Source organism: Meriones unguiculatus, chromosome 19 (assembly GCF_030254825.1).
Source record: "Meriones unguiculatus strain TT.TT164.6M chromosome 19, Bangor_MerUng_6.1, whole genome shotgun sequence".
Taxonomy (NCBI): domain Eukaryota; kingdom Metazoa; phylum Chordata; class Mammalia; order Rodentia; family Muridae; genus Meriones; species Meriones unguiculatus.
The window spans coordinates 10,975,741-10,999,937 of record NC_083366.1 but is presented as its reverse complement, the minus strand read 5'-3'; the positions used below and the strand labels follow the sequence as shown (position 1 = coordinate 10,999,937).

The 24,197-nt window shown below is 40.1% G+C and overlaps 1 protein-coding gene across 12 annotated transcripts in view; it reads left to right on the top strand.

Annotated features, from left to right (window-relative positions):
- The window catches only part of Cacnb2 (calcium voltage-gated channel auxiliary subunit beta 2), a 391,015-nt gene that overhangs the window by 362,385 nt on the left and 4,433 nt on the right, over window positions 1-24,197 (top strand). For 8 of the 12 annotated variants that reach the window (XM_060372284.1, XM_060372283.1, XM_060372286.1 and 5 more), the window contains 7 exons: window positions 1,881-1,957; window positions 6,030-6,163; window positions 9,572-9,652; window positions 10,268-10,326; window positions 17,190-17,299; window positions 20,805-20,956; window positions 22,582-22,677. In XM_060372284.1, the coding sequence (XP_060228267.1) occupies window positions 1,881-1,957; window positions 6,030-6,163; window positions 9,572-9,652; window positions 10,268-10,326; window positions 17,190-17,299; window positions 20,805-20,956; window positions 22,582-22,677 (709 nt within the window). Of the gene's footprint in view, window positions 1-1,880; window positions 1,958-6,029; window positions 6,164-6,307; window positions 6,328-9,571; window positions 9,653-10,267; window positions 10,327-17,189; window positions 17,300-20,804; window positions 20,957-22,581; window positions 22,678-24,197 lie in introns of all 12 variants that reach the window. The other 4 variants (XM_060372288.1, XM_060372287.1, XM_060372292.1 and 1 more) reach the window with 1 other exon arrangement.

Here is a 24,197-nt window from a genome sequence, read left to right as displayed (position 1 = left end):
ATACACACACACACACACACACATATATACATAGAACACATATTTCAGAAGGCTGAATTTTGTTTAAATATGCACACATATTTTTATTAGTATCATATATACACATTCTCACACACACACACACATATGAAGGTTTCAAAGACTGACAAAAATCAGGGGCTAGGGGGATGACTATGGTTTAGAATAATATAATGGCTTCTCTTCCAGAGAACCCAGCTTCAGTTCCCACCATCCATATGGCGTCTAACAACTGTCTGCAACACCAGTCCCAGGGGATCAGATGCCCTCTTCTGGCCTCCATGGACATTGCACACAGGTGCTACGTTTGCATAGATGTAGGAAAAACACTCACACATGATAATAAAAAATGTTTTAAAAGACTACCAAACATCAAAAGCAGTAATATTGGAGCACAGTTCAAGAACTTGGCAAGTGGTTGGCACATTTGCTTCTTAATGTTTCAGGTTTTAGCAGCATCTGTCACAATTTTACACAGCACAGTATATTGCCTATTAAATTTTATAAATAAAAAGAGCAAACCCGTGCTTGAACTAAAGCTAGACTTAGGATTTTACGGGCAATACAAACAGAAGGTAAAAGCCACAGGAAAGAAGTGCATGCTCTTGCCAATAAGCGTCTTTGCGTAATCGCCAAAGGTGGTTCTGTAAGTTCTACTTTGTATGAGCTGTACACACCCCCTCATGTCCTTACTGGTTATGCAGAAGTACTTAAGCTCTCACAGAGACAGAAAGCCCACCTGCTGGTTGTTTAGGGGAGTACTTAACATTTGCTTTGTGAATTAAAATGCTAGAAGAGTAGAAAAAAACCCCAACAAACCAGCAAGGGCAGATCTTTTCCCTACTTACCAATATTTAGCGAGGTCACACAGACATGGTACATAATTCTTTCTACTAGAACCTGGCTCATCCATGATAAGAAGCACTGGCCACTTCAGTCATCTTGCCTGAATCCCACGGCATCCTTATTCTTTTACCATGTTTCTGGGATCTTTGTGTGTTAAGGGGTGACACACATTCCTATGTGCTGGTGAGCTATTGCATTCTACTATAAGCTCCAAAGTTTCTAAGACACGTATACACATGCTCCCTCACAGTGGAATCTGGTAACTGTCAATATTTTCTAATTTTTATTTTTTTTGCTTTTAAAATTAGCATACAAGATACGAGATGACATTTTCTTACAAAGCATGCTTTAGTAGATTCTCCTTTGCCCTGTTCAGAAGTGTTGAACAACCTTCACAACTCAGCCACATTGAATCCTGCTTTTCAGTCTTGTTTTGAAAATGTTCACTATTGTCTTCTGGCTAATACATATTGCAATCTGTGTTTATTTTTTTGTGTCTTAAATATTGGTGAATTGGGGCATTGCTATGTTTTTCTTTCACAGGTTGACATGAAAGCTATGCTTTTAATCTCAAGATACTAAAACCTAATCAAACTAAGCCAAAGGAACTGGAATCTCGGCAAGAAGGAGACATAAATTCTAGATGTTAGCCTTGAGGTCTCACACCTTGCCTCCCAGTCCTCTAAACATAAAGGCAAAGAAAGTCTATCCTGTGTAGCCATCTGTGATCTGGGCATGGAAACTGAGGGCCACAGAAATTATCCCAGCTCTTTCCCATTGTCTCAGGGACTTTAAAAAAATTAAACTTTGAATCTCAAAACAGAGACTATCATAAAACTGTCTCAAATACCACAGGATTCTCCATTGGGTAATGACAGTTTACTTGCTTGTAAGGAATACACATTTTTCTTAAAGTTCAATGAAAACACAATAAATTATAACATTTATCAAGCAGCACAATATTTTAGCATCTGAAACAACTGTTGGGTTTAATCTGAATTTTTGCTTTACTTCAGTAAATCAGGAGGAAATTCATCATCCAGTTTGGGTGACATAGTTCCTAGTTCCAGAAAATCGACACCACCGTCATCTGGTAAGTAGGTGGTCAGCACTGACCACTGACTGCATTGCCTCTCATGCTTCCCCAGACTTCTTTAGTTGCGTGAATTTACAAACCTACAAACGTCAACATGCATCTGAAATTTTAAAAGGACCCCGTGAAACCAGGGACAGTATGGACAGTGTCTTTCCGAGTATTGAACATCAGGCCAGGAAGTAGCCCATGCGTGGTCTACATTGTCCCGGAGGTGGCAGGGGTAATTTTAGTGCTTACCCTAGTCCCTGCTGTGACATGACGCCAAGGGCAGCAAGGTTTTATGTGAATATAAATTTCAGTTTATTTTATTGCATTTTGTCTGATAAATCTGGCAGCTCTATATCATATGCACAGTTGAAGTTCTATATGTACTTCCTGAAAGTTGGCACCTTTTATCGAGTAAACACTAAGCAAAAGTACATATGTTCTTAAGTGAGCAAAATCTGAGCCCAAAAAGAAATGTCAGTTTAGGATCCACATTGGCTAGAAGAATTATACACTTATACCTCGCAGCAATTAAAAGCCACTGAAAATGAAGCAAGCTAGTGTGCTCAGAGCAGACACTAAAGGCCTGGCAGTGCTAATGAGGGGCAAAAGTGGGCCATAATAGAGGAGGAATTGCTAATCCCTGTACACACAAGGCAAGGAGTTCACTCGTGCCCTTGCTCAAATATTTGAAGTATCAGGGATTCCTCTCTAACCCTTAAAGATACCCTAACTATTTCAAAGGCCATCTCAGGAACTCCTGAAGACTGTTATAGTAGCCTAACATGGAAGGAGGTTACAACCAATTGTAATAAAGCCCCTGATGGAGATAAGTACAATTCTTCTGTGTCCTCTAATGATAATGCAACCTTAATTTCTGCTAATAAAATGCTGAACAGTACCTGTGTACTGAGGAGCAAGTTAGTGTGCATGTAAATTAAGATTTAATTTTGGAGTCACATGTTATCATTACTGAAAATCAGGGTCCATAAGTCATGTTAAATAATGAAATGAAAATGAGCTTAAAATTTCAGTGGAGCTTTAAACAGATTAATAGAACTTGGGGATAACGTTCTGAATTCTAAGACTAGAAAACTTTGAAACTGATTGGCCTGGAGAAAAAAACAACCATGAGATTTACTATCAGATTATCTGAGCTGTGTGATAAGTTTCCTATCAATCACTCAGTGGCTCTAAAGGGAATCTTTAGAAAATCCTAGAGAAATTTTTCCAAGTCTACTACCCAAGACAACCAACTGCTCCATAGCAAATGTAGACTGGCCTGCAAGTCTGACTTTAATCTGTTTTGCTATCCAGAGGTCCTCACTATAATATCCAACTCACTGCTAGACCAAGGAGTAATTTTTAGCTCTCACATACATAATGGGGTGGTTTCCGGTTATGCACCACACACCTCACGCTACATCTGTGCATAGATCTTGCCCCTGAAATTGGCTTGACTTGACCCAAGCTCTAAGAGTAAGCTAAATTATGTTCCTATGGTTCTCCACATAAGAAAGGAATGACATAGGAAAGACAGAGATTGTGAAGAATAATAAAATATCTTAAAATGTGTGGAAGTACTTTTCTCATATAAATGCTAATGTTTGTTTAGATAAGGGAGCACAGTATGTGATTAAACATGGGACCTGTCTCTCACAAGAATCATCCGAGTTCACTGAAGTATACAGAAAACTCAAAGCATTGAAAACCTTGTTTCTTAAATGTGCTCTGAATGTGGCATTTTAGAATTCTCTCTGTCAATGAATGCAGACACTTCTTAGACCTAAGTAAGTTAAAGCAAAAAGCCACTAAGTACTAAGTTGGAAAGGGATTCTGAGCCCTTGGTGTTGAGATGTGGCTGAATGTCCAAACAGAACTCAGTCTCAGTGTGGTGGCTGAACATCTCACCCTTGTTCAGGCTAGACCTGTATGCAATCCCTTTCTTTATGAATTCCCAGTTTAAATTCCTTTAATTAAAAATTTCCTTTTAAAATAAATCCATCCAATGACCATAGCCTATGAGATTCAGTACATAAATCCTAAAATCCATTTCAGAAATGTCACCATCCTGGAGGCCTGTGAACTTTGGCATTTGTCAGGGTTTCCAGCTCCATTCCAATAAAGTTCTTGCACGGCACTAATCCTCGAATGCAGCTTTCATAAGCCCAGTGAAAAGTAGGGAGGATAAAGTATATGGGAATATTTCACCGGAAGGAAACAGACTTGATACTGGTTATGAGCTATTATTGGAATAACAAACTAGTAGCCTACATCCTCGCCTTGTTGGGATTCAAGACCTGTTTTCACTTTTTCTTCAGTCAAGGAGAAAAATAAAAACCTTTAGGCATGAACAAAGTTGTAGCGTGGTGTAAAAGTCTTGGCACCAAACACCTGAAAATTGCATGACTGTGACATTTCTCTGCAGACAGAGGTCTGAACCCTTTACTAATTAGTATGCATGAAGTAGACAAAAGGAAAGTCCCTACCTATAAAATAGCAGAGCTGGGATGCAGACTAGCCAATTATTCATCCTTCACAGACTTCTGAGTTATCAAACAAAAACCAACTGAACAGGAGATCCCTGCTCTCAAGGCATAAGCCTCTCAGACCACAGTCACTGCAAAACAGTAATAATGTGCTGTGTATCAGGTGAGCTGGGGTCCTTTGAAAATGCCAGAGGAGGCTGCTCTAAGTCTCAACTCAGCTTGTGTGTGCATCAGGGTAGCTGAACCTAAGCACCAAACATTTACTCAAACCGGTTATTTGTTCCTTAAATCAATGCATTTTGCTATTTGTTTGAGAGTTAACGTGTTTTGTGTGAGGCCTTTTGGGTTTTTTTTTTTTTGTTTTTTTTTTTTTTTTTTTTTTTTTGCTTCTGCTTGACCTAATCTCAACCATAACATAGTTACCTAGCAAGTTCAACTCTGATATTGTTCTGGACACTGACCTCAAGCACATGGGCACTGGGGAAGTAGAAGGAACAGAAAGAATGCATCCAAGAGGGCAAAGGTACCTCACCTACAAGGCAGTGTATGCAGGGATGGGAGCAACTCTAAGGCAGGAGCCTTGGGTCCCTGTCCTCACCTGGTGGACTTCTGACAAGAACAAACCCCCTTCACTCTGTGGGTTCAGCTTCTGAGTCTTAAAAAACACGAGGGGTTGAATTGATCTTTGAAACTTACTATGTGATTCCATAGTTGATAAATTGTTTAGCAATTTCATGCAAAAAGATGAAATTATGCATCCTATTTTTTTTTCACTTACTGGGTTTAGAGCTGTATTTTCAGGTAAATGGATGTTAAAAGTAAAAACTCACCAAGCAAACAACCTGGATCCTTTTCTCATGAGGAAACAAGAAGCTTGTTCTTTGGGGCCTTGGATCTGCCTCAGAGGCTTGGAAACCACCCAGTCCTCACTGACTTTGATATAATGATTTCCTTAATCTGGTGTTTCCCACCGGTCTTCAATCAAGCTCTCAGAGGCACACACTGCCTTGAAATCACTTCACTCCTGTCTATCCCAGAACACCCTAAGAATCATTTGCCTTTGACTTCCCTGCCTTTGACTTTCTATTCTCTTTTCCTTAGATGCCAACTATAATCTTAATGAAACTTTTGTGTGTTCCCTTTCTGGAAACATAAAATCAAACAAAATGAGAAGACTTAGTTCTGTCCTCTTAAATGTTTCCAAAGAACTTGTTTTTTACCTAAGAGCTGGTCTATGACATTGAAATAACTAAGGCCAAATACTTTGTACCTTACATCTATTAGCTAATATGGAGAATACCAACATTTGAGGCAAGTAAAAAAATGTTTCTCTAAAAGAACTCTGGAGATCGAGCACAAAACTGACTAGTGCAAGCAATCAGCTGTCACAAGGGTATCTTTCAGTCTTGTTAGATTTGATTGCATCCCATCCTTAACATGTCCTATATATTTTACTCTGTGTAATATGCTGCACATTCATGATAAGTCTTCTACCGTGCTTATTCTATTTGCTTTTATTTTGTTTTATTTTCTTTATAACCTGTTTTTCCTCTCCCATCCACCTGATGACTTTTGAATTGTTTGTCTGTATATAGCTGTAGATATAGATGCTACTGGCTTAGATGCAGAAGAGAATGATATTCCAGCAAACCACCGCTCCCCTAAGCCCAGTGCAAACAGTGTAACGTCACCCCACTCCAAAGAGAAAAGAATGCCCTTCTTTAAGAAGGTAACCCAGACTTCCCAGCTCCTGTTGTCCACTTGCTCAACTGCACTGTGTCACACTTCCAGTCCTGTTGATTGTCTGCGTCCTTTGACAAGCCAATAACATGCATGCTCTGTTATTCTTTGTTTCTTTTCCATGCTGCTGTAGCTAAGCAGAAGCAGAAGTCGGTGAGTTCACATTAACATGCCTGTGTTTGTCCTGCCATTGGCATCATTAGCATCAGTCCCTCATTTTATTAGTCATCCTGGTCTAAGACAGCTTACCAATTACCAACTGAATCCATGCGTCTCACATCAACTAAATTCAGTGAGTGGTCAGCGGAAATGCCATTACAATACTTATCCTTTTTGATGGAATAATATAGGCCACCAAGGGACTTTGTTTAAATACTCAAGGACGTCCAGCATTGGACATGCTGTACAGCACACCTCGGTTGTACATGCTTTTACTGTGTATCTCTTTTTGCCAGGAACATAACTTATAATCAAGCCTATTAAAGCTGTTATTAGATACTGAGTTATAATATCCAGAAACATCGTTTGTGTTTTAAAAAAAAATAAAAAGAAGTCATTCAATTTTTAATTCAGTCAGTATTTAAACTTCTAATCCATTAGGTGCAAAATCTGCCGATGAACAAGACCAGTGGAAAACTGCAGGCTTGTTTTGGTGGTTTAATGTGAGTTTTTCCTATTGTCCTAATGTTCTTGCCTTCTCTGCCAGTCAGATGTCAGCCTCTCACCTAAGAGCCAATGAGGCTGCTGGCCAAATGAAGAGCCTTTGCTGTTGGCCAATAAGGATGTTATATACCAGTGCTGCACACTGACTGGAAACTCCAGGGAATTCCCAAGACCTTTTTATATGAGTTTTCTCTCAACATGTTTCATTTTATTATAACGCTATTTTTCAAAGATTCCCCCGACATTTCCTTTTTTCTCCTCCTTTTACATGGCACTTTCCACAGCCACTATGCTTTCATACTCACAATCCCTAAGGTTACCAAGTCTGGCACAAGCATGAGTGTTTTTTAACTTATATATATGAAGTAAAAATCTATTCTGCCCTAAACTTTCACCAAATTAAAAGCCTTACCTCCACAAAAACCTGTTTTGCTCTATTATTAGAGGCTAATAATAATTTGCCATACACAAAAGAGTAGGTTTGCTTTTTTCTTTTAAAATAATCATCAAGGAGAGAGCTCCAGGCACGATTTTAAACACCTGAACTTTTGTGTTGCCACAGAAGGCCCCAACCTGATGATCTTTCATGAGGGTGAGCCACCTCTCTGGTCCAACCTGGTCATCACAACTGAAGCTTGCAGCAAGACAACTGAAGCGCCTGCATTGCAGGTGTTTCTTAGAGAGTCAACACTGCTCAGCCACTCTGCACCTCACCAAGTAGCAATGCCAGTGTGATCTTGATTTTTAGACAGTATTTTGCAGTAACCTGCCTGTAAATTTCAAAACATTAAACAAGTTTATCCTAATTTTTCCTCTAAATAATTCAAACTTGTTTTTTTCTTAGCCAGCTTTTGGCTAAGAAAAAAAAATGACTTAGCCAAAAAGACTAAATAAGATAAATAAGATAAAAATGTTGTGGTTAGCAATGCATTACCAAGTCAATATTCCATCAACAAGGTAATTTCTATTGTTGCCCCTGCTGACAGAAGAAGCTGAGTGATGGCTAGCATGGTAACCCTTTGCTAGCTGGCCCTCAGAGACCAAAGGAAGCAAAGTCCTGTCTAATACTGGGCCACCCAGATTTCTTTATAGCTGTTATTACAATGCTTGTGATTTATAATCCTATCAATAACAGTGAAAGAGGGTGGTTCTTAGTGCACTATCAAAATGATATGGCTTCTAGGCATTTTCAGTACAAATCCAAGTGATATAAAATGTAACCTGTTAACAAGTATGCTTATGATGCTGGCAGCACTGGTGCTCATTCTTGTGCTCCTTATTCTATGATAACGTAGAGCTCAGAACAAGAGAGCTGGCTGCATGTCCACACCAGCTGTCTTTGTTTTAGGTTGTTTTTAGGGCGCTGCTTGTCTGGCTTTTGTGCTATCACTGTTCTGTGTCCTGTTTTTTGTTTAATTTAATTCAAATACGTATTTTATCTTTATCATGTCTATTAAAAGAAAGTTTTGGGTGCTAGGAAAAATATTAAGCAGTAAAAGGTGAACGGACCATTCACCATACTATCTTTGTCCTTTTGGTGATATGGTGGACAACTACTGATGAAAGCTCATATGGACACTATTGATTTGATGTGTGTCTAAATAGCCCCATAAGCAACGGAAAATAGGAATACAGCAAGTTTGTGATGGGCAATTTTAAACAACAGTCAAATGGTTTTTAATGATAATGATGCAAATATTACATGCTCCTCAGCTGATAAAATTCTTATGATAGTAAAAAGAACATTTCTTTTGGTACATCTGACTTGAAAATATTTTCCCCCGTAAGGGAGGATATGTCTTATAGTGTTCATGCATCAGAGGAATAAATGGCTTGTTCATCCACCCAGTATCTAAAGCCCTATGCCCTGCCCTTATGTATTAAGAAATGTTATTTCTGCATCACTTTACAATTGCCATTGCAAGAGCTTGCTTAAATTTCATCAAGCAAATTATATTATCTACATTTCAAGTTTTTATTTGAAAAAAATAAAGCAATAAAATTTAGCTTCCACTCTCGTCTTCTTTAAAATATAATGGATTTCCTACAGAAAGGTATGAATCAGTTAAAGAACAAAGACTAGCTAATGTGTGCATCAGAGACATTAGACATGTAAGGTGGACAAATGAAATGATGACAAATCATCCACCTTCCTCCCAATACACGTAAATCTTCATTCGAGACATTGATAACTGCCAAACAATGGAGAATCAAAATCCTGAAGCATTAATCCTGAAGCTGTGAAAAGTGATGATGATTAATGTATAGCACAAGCATGCATGCCAGTTTTTGCTTCCTCATAATTTGAGCGGCATTCCAAGCATTTGGTGGTGAAACGACACAATGTTTGGAATCTAGGGTTTATACAGGTAACACCAACATGTCATGTGGAGATTTCTTTTTCTTCATAATTAGCCATGATCCTGCTAACCCCTCAGAAAGCCTAAGTGTGCCTGAAGAGCAATGAGTCAGAGTATGGTCAGGTCTAAAGCACCTGCTCTGCTCTGAGCATGTTTCTGTCTGTTCTATCAACTAGCCCATGTGCAAGGAAACCAGAGACTATCCAGTGACTTAAACCTTAGGAAAATCAACCCACCAGTCTTTCATTGGGTTTATTTACTTACGAAAGACACAACTATGAAAATATTTGAATGTCTGAGAAATCAGTGCCTTGCATAAAGTACTTCAGATCCACTGCCTTTGAGAAGTCTAAAAGGGTCTCATTTCTCTGCAGACAGAGCACACTCCTCCTTATGATGTGGTACCTTCCATGCGTCCAGTCGTCCTGGTGGGCCCTTCTCTGAAGGGGTATGAGGTAAGTTTGAGGCGCTACTCTCTGTAGCTCATTTGACCTAACATGTGTTATTACAGTACTCTTCTACTTCGGTGTATTGGACTTGAACTTGGCTCCCAGCAGCACAGCAGGTTGTTTTTCAGGCTTTGGCGTATGTTGTTCAGTGTTCTGCTTTCTTGGAGGTTGCCTTGGATACTCCTGCTAGCTACAACTCTGCACATCCAGGAAACAATATCAAATGGAGAGTGCTAGCAAGCCCTTGCAAAGTAGTTTCTGGCCCCTAAAACATGGTAAACTCTGGAGTCTTATCTTGTCACTTCATTAGGGCTTAGGAACAGGAAATGTGGTAACCTCGTTCCTTGAAATGTGACGCTCAGGTTTTTAAATGTTAACAAGAAGTAAAATTGGTTCTCATAATCAGCAACAATTTTTTAAAATATATTTTATTATGTATACAGTGTTCTGCCTGAATGACAGAGGATGGTACTAGACCCCCACATAAAGCCACCATGTGGTTGTTGGGAATTGAACTTGGGACCTTTGGAAGAGCAACCAGTGCTCTTAATCTATGAGCCATCTCTCCTGAGCCAGCAACAATTTTTTATTTTTCTAACTTAATTTATTATTCAATTGCAGGTCACGGATATGATGCAAAAAGCACTGTTTGATTTTTTAAAACACAGATTTGAAGGGCGGTAAGTATTTTACAATGCTAGTCTTGTGTGCTTTTGTCTTGAAGAGGTTCCAAACCTGTGGGGAAGATCCCAAGCATCAGTTGTTTTCTGTTCTCTGACAGGAAGTGGGCTTCATTTAGTGCAGTCCGATCCTGTGTTTGTGGTGTACATCTTCAACCCGGGATGCTCTGGTCCCTGGACCTGCATCGACAAGCTCAGTGTGGCCCCACCTCTGCTCATTGCCTCACCCTCAAGTCCTGAGCCAGCATTCCTCACTGCCCAGATAATCATAAACACGCCTTCCTCTGTTCATGTTCCCACCCTTCCAAGACTTTCCCATCATCTTCTCACTCCATAGACCTTGCACCTCTTCTCACTGCACTTTCCCCTAGTAAACTTGTATTCTGGTTTCATTAAGGAAAGAGGCAAGCTGGGACTGACACATGCCTGTAACGGCAGCACCAGAGTTGAGGCAGAGGAATAGAGCCAGACTAGGCTTCATAGCTAGATTCTCTCTGGAAGCAGGTAGATTAGAAGCCAAGAGAAGACAGAGTTATGCCTGCTACATGTATCCCTGCTTGCGTGTCTGCCTGGATGTGCTGCATTTCCCTTTTCTGTGCTTTTCTTAGTAGCAGTTAACTTACAGCCACCTGGATACTCAGCCACATCCCCAGACATTGTTCGTATTGTTCTTTTCCTTCTCCTTATCAGTATTTCCTGTCTTAGTGGAGACCACGTGAGCTGCAGCTGACCTCACACTTGACCTAACACCTCTCCCACCTCCTACCCAGCTGCCTCATTTCCCCCTTTCTTCAGGGCAGAATTCTCTGGATTGTACATACTGGACTCGCTCTCCTTCCCTTTCATATCCACTCCAGCTAGACTTTCCCTGACACTGACTTTCTTAGCATTACTTGTGCTCCAGCCAGCCAGGCCCATGCCACACCACTGGCTGGCTATTCTTTGCTGTTCCCTCTGGTAGGAACTTTTCACCACATACGCTCCTGGTACATGGTCTCTCTCCCTTCTCCATCTTTCCGTAGTATTTTTATGTGTATGACTTTTTTGTTACCATTCTCCAACTAGAATGTGAGGCCAGGGTACTTCAATGTCTTGTGAACTCTGGCATTCTTGGTGTCTGAAGAAGTAGTCAATATGAAAAGAGAGTTGAGCATTGAATCATTGTCAGCCATGTATTCTTTAATAGAGAAATGTAGACACAGTGATGAAGAGCATGTGCATGAATTTCAAGTTGAAACTTGTACAGAAAAGTAGAATAAAATTAAAAGGGCACCCCAGCACGTGTATGTTCACAGTGTACAGGTAGTACAGAGAAGGAGAAACTGACATATTTGAAAATGTCCCAGTCTAGAAGGAATTTAATTCTGCTAAGATGTCACCAACTGAAACAGACGAGGGCGTGGCCAGTAGAGAGGGAACTAAGATGTTGAGGTGTGATACAGCATCATGTATAAAGCAAGCCCACTAGAAAACTCCGAGGGCCTACACGGAAAATGGACATTAATAACCTGGGACAAAACTAGAAAGTCCTGCTTATGAGATGTGACTCAATCTTTTCCCTCTTCACCATGAAAAAAAAAAAAAGTAAGAACCTTAGCTTCATGGAAGAAAAAGGTCTATAAGAGAGAGGAAATGGTACATGTCTTTTGGAAGAGGAGGAAAGTGAATAAAAGAAACAGTTTGTGTAGGAAGCAGTATGGCCAGCAGATCATAAACGCAGGGGGGGCGGGTGCTACTCAGCAGAGCTCAGGTCAACTTCAGTTTATGGACACTGGCACAGTAACTACAGTATCCCAGACACAAACATACTACTCAAACATGACAAATATTTATTTGGATCAAACTGAACTAAAGGAAACTATTTCCCGCAATCACAGAGCTATTAGAAAGCAGATGTAACTACTGAAAGATGAACCAGAATCAAACAATCAACAGGTGTCATAGCAAACCAATCCCTAACCTGTCAGAAACATGCTAAAAATATAGAATGTAAAACCTCAAGGTTTAAACTGAGACTGGAAAACAAGTGACCTGAAAGCACGCAGTGCTAGTATGCATGTCTGCATTGCCAGCATGCTAACTCTGGTTCCTTGCCGTGTCCTTCCTTCTCTGTGCTAACAACAGAAACAGCTGGCCACACCTGCAGGTTTCAGTGTCTTTCAGATTCCTATGCAGTGTTGTGTGGACTATGCCTGCACAGGTCAGGAAAACTCTTACAACACAACTGATCCATGACTGATGATGCAAAGAACTGAAAGAAACAGGAAGACAGCATTTCAGCTGTGTTTCAAAAGTACAAAAGAGTATATCAAAGGTCTAAGGAGCCAAATGTCATTAGACTTTTTTTTCAAAACTTTTTGAAATATTTGATCATTTGTGCCAGAAAAGACAGGCTTTGAATGGCCCTAGTTTGACTTTTATTTAACTTTTATGGGGGAGGGGGTTCTGTCATTTATGGCATTCTGGAACTATCTGCATAACTCCCAAATTTTGCTAAAGTGGGTCCTATGGTGTCGATGGATGAATGAATGAATGAAGTACTCATTTCTAAATGTGGAAAATGCACAAGTAGGATGCCTGGACTTAATTATTTCTGTACAATCCTCAGCATTTATGAATCTGGATTTCAGATCTATATTCTATGGATCTGAGATCCAGATTCATAAGGCTGATTTCATCCGGGACACAAATAAACCAAACAACAGAATGTAGGCAAAAGTATTTTCCATGTGCCATTCCTGATGAACTTGCCTTGCTCATCTTGAACAAGGTGCTGCACTTAAACATTCTAGGCCTGTGACCATGTATTAAGGGTTCCCAATAGAAGTCAGAACCCGTAAAGATGAATTTCATAGGATGTAAAAGTTTCACCTTTACTCGTGGGAGCATATGCAGAGCAACTGTCTCATTAAATATCTTTAATATTGACAAAGTAAGACATACAGAGTGGAAACTTGTCAGAAGCCTCAGGTCAGAATGTACACAGGACGGTCTAAAAAATAACTGAAGTACTCTTTAAAATCCACTAAATTAGTTACTTGTTTTTTAAATGTTAAGGCCACAAGGGAGGAATATAATGGGACATGTGGCCAATGCAAAGGTTCTAGGCTATCCAGAGTTATGGTAGTAAGCCCTCACAGTTAAGATCATTTGTGGGAGTTCTGGAGAAGCACTGTGGGCTGTGAAACAGTCTGTGTGTGGCATCAAAGAAGAGCTCTTCTTTCTGTCGCATACCAGAGCAGCTAGATCTGAGATGATGAGTTCTGTGATGTAAGTAAAGCAATCTCTGTAACATCCAGGACAGGAACAGATGTATTAAAAAGCAAGTGAAGAAGGCAAGCTACCATCTGGGGTAAAGCTGGCTTTCTTCACTGGTGACTTTCAAAATGTCAGCTGTCAGCCCCGAACTGTTTGGACCATGTCCTGAATTGCTCCAGGGATATTAGGCACTACTGTCAAAATGTTCTGTGAAGGAGTCTGATTGGAAATCAATAATCCTGGGAAACATTACATTACTTCATTTTCTGGTGTAGGAAATTTACTTAGATGTGAGACAATGCCTTCAAAGTTAATGGTTGTATATATTGGCTGCACCACATAATTACCTAAAGTACATGGGGGGGGGGGGGCAGGGAAGAGACCAGATTTAGTGACACACACCTGTAGTTTTAGTACTCAGGAGGCTTCAGCAGCAAGAGCTCAAGCCTGGATGACACAGAGTACATCTTGACAAAAGAACAACAACCCTCCTAACGGTCTATATCCTAGTTTGACTTAAACCAAATTCGGAGGTTAAGATGTGGGCATCTCTTTCCCCAGGTGCTTAATGTGATTTAGACGATCTGCCCCTGTTGAGAACCACTACTCTAAACCTAATTAGCCCCAGAATGTTTGCCTTTTGCTTTTCAACTAGTTGGGTGCAGATTCAAAGTGCCACCATGTGCAGCCTAAAAAGGCCAGCACCCAGGCAGTAGGAGAGGAGTCACCCCTGTGTCCCATGATGGGCCCCATCGTAGGGCAGCTGCCTCCCAGCGAGTGCCATGAGCTTGCTGGAGGCTCATAACTAGACCTTTGGACATCAGCATCATGTGGGTCCCACCTCAATGTAGTACTAAGATGTGAACTACTTAGGTTCTCTCTCTTCCTCTGCCTGGAATCTTCTTCCCTCACTATTCTTAAGACTCCTTCCTTCTAAGTCTACATGCCACGTTAATGGGCAGTTCAAAATTTCTGAACACTAGAATTATACCTTCCAGGTTCCGTCTCCATCCTCACTAACCCACCTTAATTCTTAAATGGTGCTTGCCACACTGATATCAGGTATCTGTCTGCTTCTCCTTCTCCATCTTTGCTCCCTATAAGAATTTAAATTCTATACAAAGAACTTTTTTTTTTATAAGACTGGGATGTGGAAGGATCATCTCACTATGTTGCCCAAATAAATACACCTGACCCATGTGAAGATAAAGCAGGCATAAATACGCACTTTAGGAATGGTATTTAGGAATCCTATTATATGAGGCACAGCTGGAGCTCCCCCAATGATGCCACTCTGCCATACCATCTCACCCCAAGTACATGAGATCATTTTGTGCTAATATCCTGGTATACTCTCTACCACCTTAGGGATCCCTTAGAGATTTCTTCCACTAGCTTTTGGATTGGTGCTCCTCTATCCTTGATCCTTTATCATCTCTCCAGATTCACCCTCTATTCCAGTCAACTACATCCTTCAGTCATATCCCTAGAATGATTTTCTGGAATGTCTAAAAAGGTCTTTAATCAACCCACTTAACTGATGGTGTGAATGGTTAAGGCTTTTGCTGCTTTTGAGACTGGGTCTCACTATGTAGCTGGGGCTGCCCTTGAACTAGAAGTCCACATGCTTCATCCTTTCTAGACAAGTTAGCCCTATGGCACTTGGCCATGACCAGGAGATTGTCAAGACTTTTGCTTTGTACTGGCCCGACTCTTGCTCTTGAGAAATCTGAAGTCCTATTTTCCTCTGGAAGCTTTTTTGGGGTTTTGGTTCCTAAGTGCAATGAGATTTATATCTGGTATGGATTTTAGTTGGTGCTAGATGCTTGTAATATAAAAATCTATCATTTTAATCCTGGTATTAATTTTTAGCTCATAACTATTTAGGATTTGAACTGCTGTACTATTCTTTACCTTTCAAACTTTACTTTCCTGTTTTTTGTTTGTTTTTGTCTCTGTTTTTATTCTTTCAGGGAAGCCCTTAACTTCATCCTCTTACCCTCTTGATTTCTACTGTCATTTTCTAATTTCCAAAAGCCTTCTTATTCTGAGGTTTTAAACATGAATTTTGTTTCAGTTCTATGAATATAATTTAGCCTTCAATGTATTTCCTAATAGTTGTTTCTTTCGTAGCCTCTCCTGTAAGACATTTACAAAGATGCCTCATGGTGCTCTTATATTTAAGGAAGCAGGGGGCTGTCCGCACAGGTTGGGCTTGCTGGCTTCGTGTTTCCCTGTAAGGCATTCTTGCTGAGTGTTTTATATAGGAGACCGCTGTTGGAGCATACGGTTCAGTCACTGTGTGGCTTGTCTAGAAAAGTCCTTTCTAACAACTAGAGAATATAAACGTAATAAATATAAGCTGGGCTTCCGAAAGATCAAGGGGAAGCAGTACAAGGACTCAACATTCAGAATCATTTTTCCCTTGCCATCTGATGTTCCCAGCCCCCTTCTCTGACTACAGTCCACTAGGCAGGGCCTGCTGCTTTATTGCCCATAGGTGAGTCTGAGGTTTTATGCCAAATAGACAAAGAATTCTGACCAGGCCCCCTGATGCTCTGACTTTGAATCAGACTTTCAAACCAAGTTGCTTGGTTTTAGTCTTACTGTCACCAGCTTCTTTGTGGATACTGTTTAGTCTTTCATTTTGTCTCACATTTTTCCTACTGCCTCTGAATATTCCCCGAGTATTCAACTTTCCCAAGTACAAGCTACTTCCTACTTTCAGCTCCCACATACATTATTTCTACCCATATGAAACCTTTTCAACATGTTACTGCTATCATAGCCTGTATGTGTCCTCCGTATCATACTGTCATCATCTGAGTCTATGTTCGTTCTCCATCTGTCACTAGACTCTCAGTTCTCTGGAGGAAGGCTGGTCTGCCACCTTCTCCTTCATGGTGTCTTAGCACTGTACCGGGAATAAGATTACAGTTAGGAATCTTAGTTTATTTTAAGAGTAATTTTTGTTTTTGTTTACAGTAACACAAAGTTTTAAATGAGTCTGCTGGTAGTTTCTTTTTTTTCATTAGCAAATGTGAATTTCTTTCCAATTTCAGGGACAATTTAATCAGACTTGGTACCATTTCCTGCTAATGCATAATATAAATTTACCTATCCTAATAAGTCTGTTTTGAAACATGCATGTGTATACACACACACATGTGAATATAGGTGTGTATTTATACTTACACATGTGTAATTCGAGTTTATATTTATTGACTGTGAGGGTTTTGTCTACATGTATGTCTGTACATCATGTGTGTGCCTGGTGCCTGGAGGTCAGAAGAGGGCACTGGGTTTCCTGCAACTGGATTTACAGGTGGTTATGAACCACCATAAGGGCCTGAGAAAACCATACAGTGACTAAACCATATGCTCTAACAAAGGTCTTCTGTATAAAATACTCAGCAAGAATGTCTTAGAGGGCAACATGAAGCCAACAAGCCCGACCTGTGAGTGCAGAACAAGTGCTCTTAACTGCTGAGTCATCTCTGCAACCCTTGTGTATATACCTACGTGACATTTATCCCTTAAGTCTTGGACATGCACTTCTGTTTTATTAGATTAACAATCTTGGTATTTTCTCTTTTCCCCAACAGGATATCCATTACAAGAGTCACTGCTGACATCTCCCTCGCCAAACGCTCAGTATTAAACAATCCCAGTAAGCATGCAATAATAGAAAGATCCAACACAAGGTCAAGCTTAGGTAAGTCAGCCAGTACCATTGGGCTTAAGCTGTTTAAATATTCCTCACCTAACAGTATCAGTGAGCAGATCTGACTAGAGAATAACTCCAAGTACCATACAGAAAAATCGATGTCAAGACCTAGTCTATACTCTTAATGATTTAATATTGCATATATTAAATCATTAATATTGACACTTAGGTCAAAACATTCCACCAGCTATCAGCATTGTGGTTTATTTTGGTAATGTTCACTGAATATTTACATCAGTGATGAAATCATATTCAAAACAGTATGATTTATGTATCAAGACTGATAACAGAGGAAGTCAAGTCCTATCTGTCCGCTGAATTGCATCAATATTTTCATTTGTAAAAGCAGTGTAGGGACTTTAATTTATTTACAGAAAATTGTTCACTAGCATACAATAAGGTAAAATTCAGACCCTCTAGCAGCTGCTATAGCTTGCTGAAGCATTGCTTGGTGTTTTAATTACTGGTACACTTTTTAAGTACTATATTGTTAGGTTCTTGGTTTTAAACATTTTTATAAGTTGTGGGATATGTTTACATTCACCTAATTCTTTGTTAAATATGTTTAGCCTTTAGGAGGCAGGGTTTTAGCACAGAAATTTTTCAGTTACCCTGAACTATAATTATATAAATAATAACATTTTATACTTTAGTAATACTTCATAAGATTCTGTTTTGGGAGTATGAATAAGGGTACTTGCTGCTCTTTCAGAGAACTGGAATTTAGTTCCTAGTATGTTAGGCAGCTGACGATCACTTGTGACTCCAGCTACAAGGGATCCCATACCCTCGTCTGGCCTCTGTGGGCACATGTATAAAAACACACATATAAAAACAGCCTCTGTATTGTCTCCTGCCCTATGCGCCCTCAGTGATGAGTATTTAGTGACACAGCTCTGGAGGTATGTTAGGGACGTAAATACAGTGCAAAACCTGAAACCCCCAGCACTTCAGGCAGAGATTCTAAGTTCAAAAGTACCATGGGCCACAAGACGACACCCCATCTGTCTTTTTATTTTTTAAAGAAAAATGTGCTCATATTCATTTATAGTAATCTTATTTTATTTGATACTCAAAGTTGTTACAAAATGATCATTTCATAGATTTAACCAATAAACAAAATCAGCAGTTTATTTACAGTGACCAACTAAACCAACATCAGGATAGACTGGTATAGGTTGCCAAGGCTTTTACAATTATTGGTTGTACAATTTTCTGAATGCCTCTTCTACTCATGTATTTTTGTTAAGCATGTGCTAGGTACCAAACACATGCCAAAGTCTAAAGCTGGAAGGATGGATTTGATATAGCCGCTGCACCCAAGAGCTTAGAAGAGCAATAAGGCAAATAGGAGCCATGCTATACAGAGAGGAAATACGTGTTCTTGTGATGAAGCTGTACCAAAGAGCCGATGCTGCAGTAGGTGTAAGCCATGGGGAAGGCTTTCCCAGGAGGCATCCTGAGCTGAAACGTGAAGCTTGGAAGCACATAGAAGGGAGTGGGGTTGAGAAGGCGATGAAGTGATGACTTTAGACAGTGACGATTATAAGAAGCTTCTGGAAAACATGTCACTTTGGTTAAACTGTATGGTTTAAAGAAAAGGGAGCTAGAAGGCAAACCATATGAAGGTAGGGTAAGGCATTAAAGAGCTTGCTAAAGCTCCTTGGCTTATTCTTAAGGCAATAGGAAAGAGAAAAAAGGAAAAAAAAAGAGACTCTTGCTGGGCCGTATCCAAGGTGCCAGACTCACTGAAGCAAAGAACACAAAATATGGAACTGAAAATAGCAGATGGTTGGTCAGTGGCTCATGAACTGAGGGAGCATAGAATAAAATGAGGAAGGCATTATTGGATACAAGGAAGGCCTCTAGGAGGAACTGATATTCCAGCCAGTGACAGCACAGAATGTATAGTGCTAGGGACACTTTCATCACGTAGCTGCAAAGCTGAAGAGCTACTTGTAGCCAGTATTGTTTTATGTAGAATCTTCACCCTCCCATACATGAACCATAGGGAAGCAAACTGCTGACATATTTCACCAAGGTTATTATATATAACCTACTATCTGAATACAGACCATATATTGTAGTTCAGTCTCTCAAATCTCTTATTTTTTTACATTTTTTTTCTTGAAAAAAAAAAAACTGGGCTACTTATTCTGAAGGATTTTGATGGTCTGAATTTTTCTGCATTACACTGTTATCATTGATTCAATTCTGTTCCCTGTGCTTCTTATAAACTAGTCACCTAAGAGCGTGGTCAGACAGAATATGCAGTATTTACTGTCGTAAGACTGTATCGGAGTGCTGTGTGACCAAAGATCATTCTGCAGTTAGTATCTCAAGTGACTAGGTTGCAGTTTCTCAAAGCATCCAAGTAAAGAATTTGATACAGTTACTGACTTGCACTTTCTAGAAGAGTATGTGTTAAAATCATCCCCCCAAATGTTATGCCATTAATATAGATGCATCCATCAAAGAAACTGAAGCATTCATAGGCCCCAGATGACTGGTGTGACAGAGACTCATAGACTTGACCCTCTCACCAGCAGTCAGAACTACACACTCCATGCTGTGTTTTACAGTTCAATACTACATTATTAAAATTTAAGATTCGTTTTTTTTTTCATTCAGAATAGCTACATTTTAAGTGCTAAGTACCCACACCTGGCTAGCAGCCACCACACTAAGCAGTGTGGACAGTATTCTCATTATTACAGACGTTCAACTGAGGAGACCTGTTTACTGTTATTGTAAACAATAATAGTAAATAATAACAGTAAACTGAGGAGACCTGTTTACTGTTTACTGTTATTTACTGTTTACTGTTATTGTAGGCGCGTATGTATATACATATATATATATATTCCCAGTAATATCAGAAGCTACACCTGTAAAGTCACCAACTCTACTGCTCAAAAGTGAGCCAAACATGGAGGACACCAGTGAATATGCCTAACTGGAGGGAGAAAAGCCCAACTGAGACCCCAACCCTACATAAAGAACTATGACAACTGACAAAAGCTGGGAACTGGACAGTGGTCCTCCCCAGGGAAGAACACATGAATGGTCAACCTTGAAAGCATACCCACAGTTACCTTTAAATAGACTGAAGAGGTTACACTTACGACCGTGTCTTCCCTGGTGGAAAGTATGAGAAAAGTGTGGTTTGGGCCAAGTCTTTAAAAGGTACTCTTCATCTGTCTTTTTATGTTGCACATTTTTACATAACAGATGGCCCAACACAGGTAAACTCATGAGCAAAGAAAGATGGTTCGTCTGGTGCTGTCTGAAAGAACAATTCCTAAAGTACTAAAGGTGTGAGGAAACAGCCTTTGCCAAAGGACACCTTTTATTGGTCACATCAGCTATAATCATTAAAATAGCAGCTTGGCCTGATGTCACTCTAGATAAGAAATCGTGTGCCATTTATTCCAGCTTATTATAGTTAAAAATGTTTCCTTTGAATGAACGAGCTCTGTTTAATCCTTCGCAGCGGAAGTTCAGAGTGAGATTGAAAGGATTTTTGAACTTGCGAGAACACTGCAACTGGTAGTCCTTGACGCGGATACGATTAACCACCCAGCTCAGCTCAGCAAGACCTCTTTGGCCCCTATCATAGTGTATGTAAAGATCTCGTCTCCTAAGGTAAGTGTGCTGGCCCTGTCTTCTATATTCAGATGCAGGTGGCATGTGCTCTGCTCTCTTTCCCGTACTCACAGGCTATGCCTTTATCATGGACACAGAGGTTTTGAAAAAATCCACATTAGTCAAGAAGTTTTAGGGGAACTGTCAGCATGGTTAGGGTGGTGTCTCTGAGCAGTGGTCTTAGAGTGTAGGTCAGGGGTCACTGAAATGACTTCAGAGGGTTTGTAATGTGGAAACTGCTTCTGTGAGAAAACTAGGATGTCATTTCCTTTCAACACTCTTGACATCTGCACACGTGGTGGGAAAGCTGCTGGGAGTCTAAGCATGAATGTAGAGGGGAGCAGGGATTCATCCTTTTATTCTCATACTTACAAACAACTCAAAGCCAATTTCACATAAGAATGTGAAGATGCAGTAGTAACAAACTGTTTAACGCTGTGTGTGATGAAAGAGAATGTTCAGCTACTGCCCAAGTTAAACTGTCTCAAGGAGAAATGCTGAAGCCACCACGCTGTGAGCTCCTGTTCTCAGAACTACCGAAAGGATGCTCTTTCGGACCTAAGTACTTAGCAGATCTGTCCCTAAGATCATTCAGATTCTTTAAAAGAAGTATATGTTGCCAATGGTATTAAACAATGAAGCATATAAATGTATAGACCATATAGAATGCCATGAATGACTTTACAAGTCATGAATAGTGAAAGGTCCAGTTGAATTTCCATCCAGACCACAGGACTATATTCTTTTTTTTCTCTTCTTTTTTATTATTATCATTTATTACAATATATTCAATTCATGTCCCATCTGTAGCCCCCTTCCTCATCTCCTACCAATCCCATCCTCACTTCCTCTTCTCCCCCCTATGCCCCTCCCTTAGTTCACTGGTAGGGGAGGATCTCCTCCCCTTCCCTCAGACCCTACCCTATCAGGTCTCATCAGGACTAGTTACATTGTCTTCCTCTGTGGCCTGGCATGGCTTTCCCCTCTCCCCTGCCTCACAGAGTCTGCCACTGAGTTCAGGACTGTATTCTTACTGTGGTACATTAGGCTGCCCATGTGGGTCCTGAGTCCTCATGGCCACAGGTACTTGCTGGACGTAAGCATAGTATTGAAGAATGCCACCTACTCTCTGAAGAGGCACAGCTGGAACACCACCCTTTATTTAACAGTCTGTAATGATCTCTTTACAAGTATCAAGAGAACTGTTCATTTTAGCAGATTGCATGGAGAAGCACATCGTTCAGACTTCTTAAAAACCGAGTTATATTAATATGTGCCAGATTTAGTTTAAAATGAGTAACAGTGCTAAGATTTCTGATATTAGAAATATTTCCTATACTACAGTGGCTCAGGTTCAAGATTTTTTTTCTAAACTTAAATAGGTCATGAGGTAGGAAGTTTGAGAACTATTAGGCTAGAAAAGACTCAACCTCAGCTTTATACTAGTGCTTAAAGCCTGCAAGACGTTTATACAAGCATGCTAATTTTGTGGTTAATCTCTATCTTGTATTTCCTCAACTATATATGTTGTTCATCCAGGACTATGTATTATAAAGTAGTCTAGAATATACTCTGTAGCTTACCTAAGAACAAGTTCCTCTGTTACAAGCCTGTACCTTTTCCAGGTTTTACAAAGGTTAATAAAATCTCGAGGGAAATCTCAAGCAAAGCACCTCAATGTCCAGATGGTAGCAGCTGATAAACTGGCCCAATGTCCTCCGGTAAGTTATCTACATGGTACAAACAGTTGAAGAGATCAGAGCTGCATTTTTAAAACTACAGTTACATGCCTACGGGAAGAGACTCTCCTCACTTACAATGGCATTCATTCCAAAGAAGTAAAGTATGCCACAGCTTGTGTGACCATGCATTATTGAGCATGTGTAGGCCACGTAATGATCACCCTTCCAATGCTACATGCATCCTGTGCAGGCCTCACTTTCTGATAAAGGATTATGGTTTTAAGATGGACCTATTTGGAGTCTGGTTCTTATCTACTTTTAGCTTCAGGCAACCTATTTTCTCATTTTAACAAGTGTCTGAGAAATTGACTTGGACCATGTCAAACTAAATGTTGATTTTTGTGTTTAAGAATGCTAGTGTGATGGAAGAAGGGGGAGATAGAAAGACATGGAGGGGACAGGAGCTCTACAAAGAGAACAAAAAAGCCAAAATATCTGGGCCCAGGGGGGCCTGCAGAGACTGATACTTTAACCAAAGACCATGCATAGGGAGGACCTAGAGCCCCTTCTCAGAGGAAGCCCATAGGCTGCTCAGTTTCCAAGTGGGTCTGGTCACCTCCCCCTAGGGTGTGCAGTCTTGCCAAGCCACAGAGGAAGACAGTGCAGCCAGTCCTGATGAGAAGTGATAGGCTAGGGTCAGATAGAAGGCGAGGAGGACCTCCCCTGTCAGTGGATTAGGGAAGGAGCTTATGGGGAGAAGAGGGATGGAGGGCATGACTGTGAGGAGATGAGGGAGGGGACTATAGCTGGGATACAAAGTGAATAAATTGTAATAAATAATAATAGAGAATGCCTGTGTGAGCATGCCTACCACAGCTTACATAGAGGTCAGAGGACAACCATGGGTGTTAGTCCCCACCTTCAGTTTTGTTTGAGATACAGTGTCTTATTGGCCAGTGTGTATACCAGGGCTATCTGGCTGCCTGATTTCCAGTATTCTCATGTCTGTAGGAGTGCTGGATTACAAAACCTCAATGCTTTGCCTCTGGCTTTGGTATGGGTTCTGGAGATTCTAACTAGGACCCTCATGGTTGCACAAACTCTTTTCCCCAACCAAATTTTTAAACAATAAGTTTCCCAGAAACACACTCCTGCTTTGGGCCTATAGAAGTGTTCATTCAAGTACTATTTCAGAAGCTATAAAAGTTACAATTATGAATTTGATTGGTTTAAAGTATGTTAAATTTCTTGATCAATAATTTTAAATCTCCAAAAGTAAAAGACCACTTCTTTTACTGACCTCTCCCCACACTGAAGTGTTAAGGTTGGATAATGTCAAAATGTCGGTAGTTCAGGTTTTTTTCTGCCAAAGTGTATGACCTAATCTTGCCTCATTAGCTTCCAGAGCTTTCTACAGTCTATATCAAGAACAAGCACCCTTCTAAATTGTTTAGATTTTTCATGTTTTTCTACCATAGTATCAGGTTTTTTTTTCCCCTACAACTGATAATTCCCTTACATTGGCCTGACCAATTATGCTGACAGTTGTCCATTTTCCA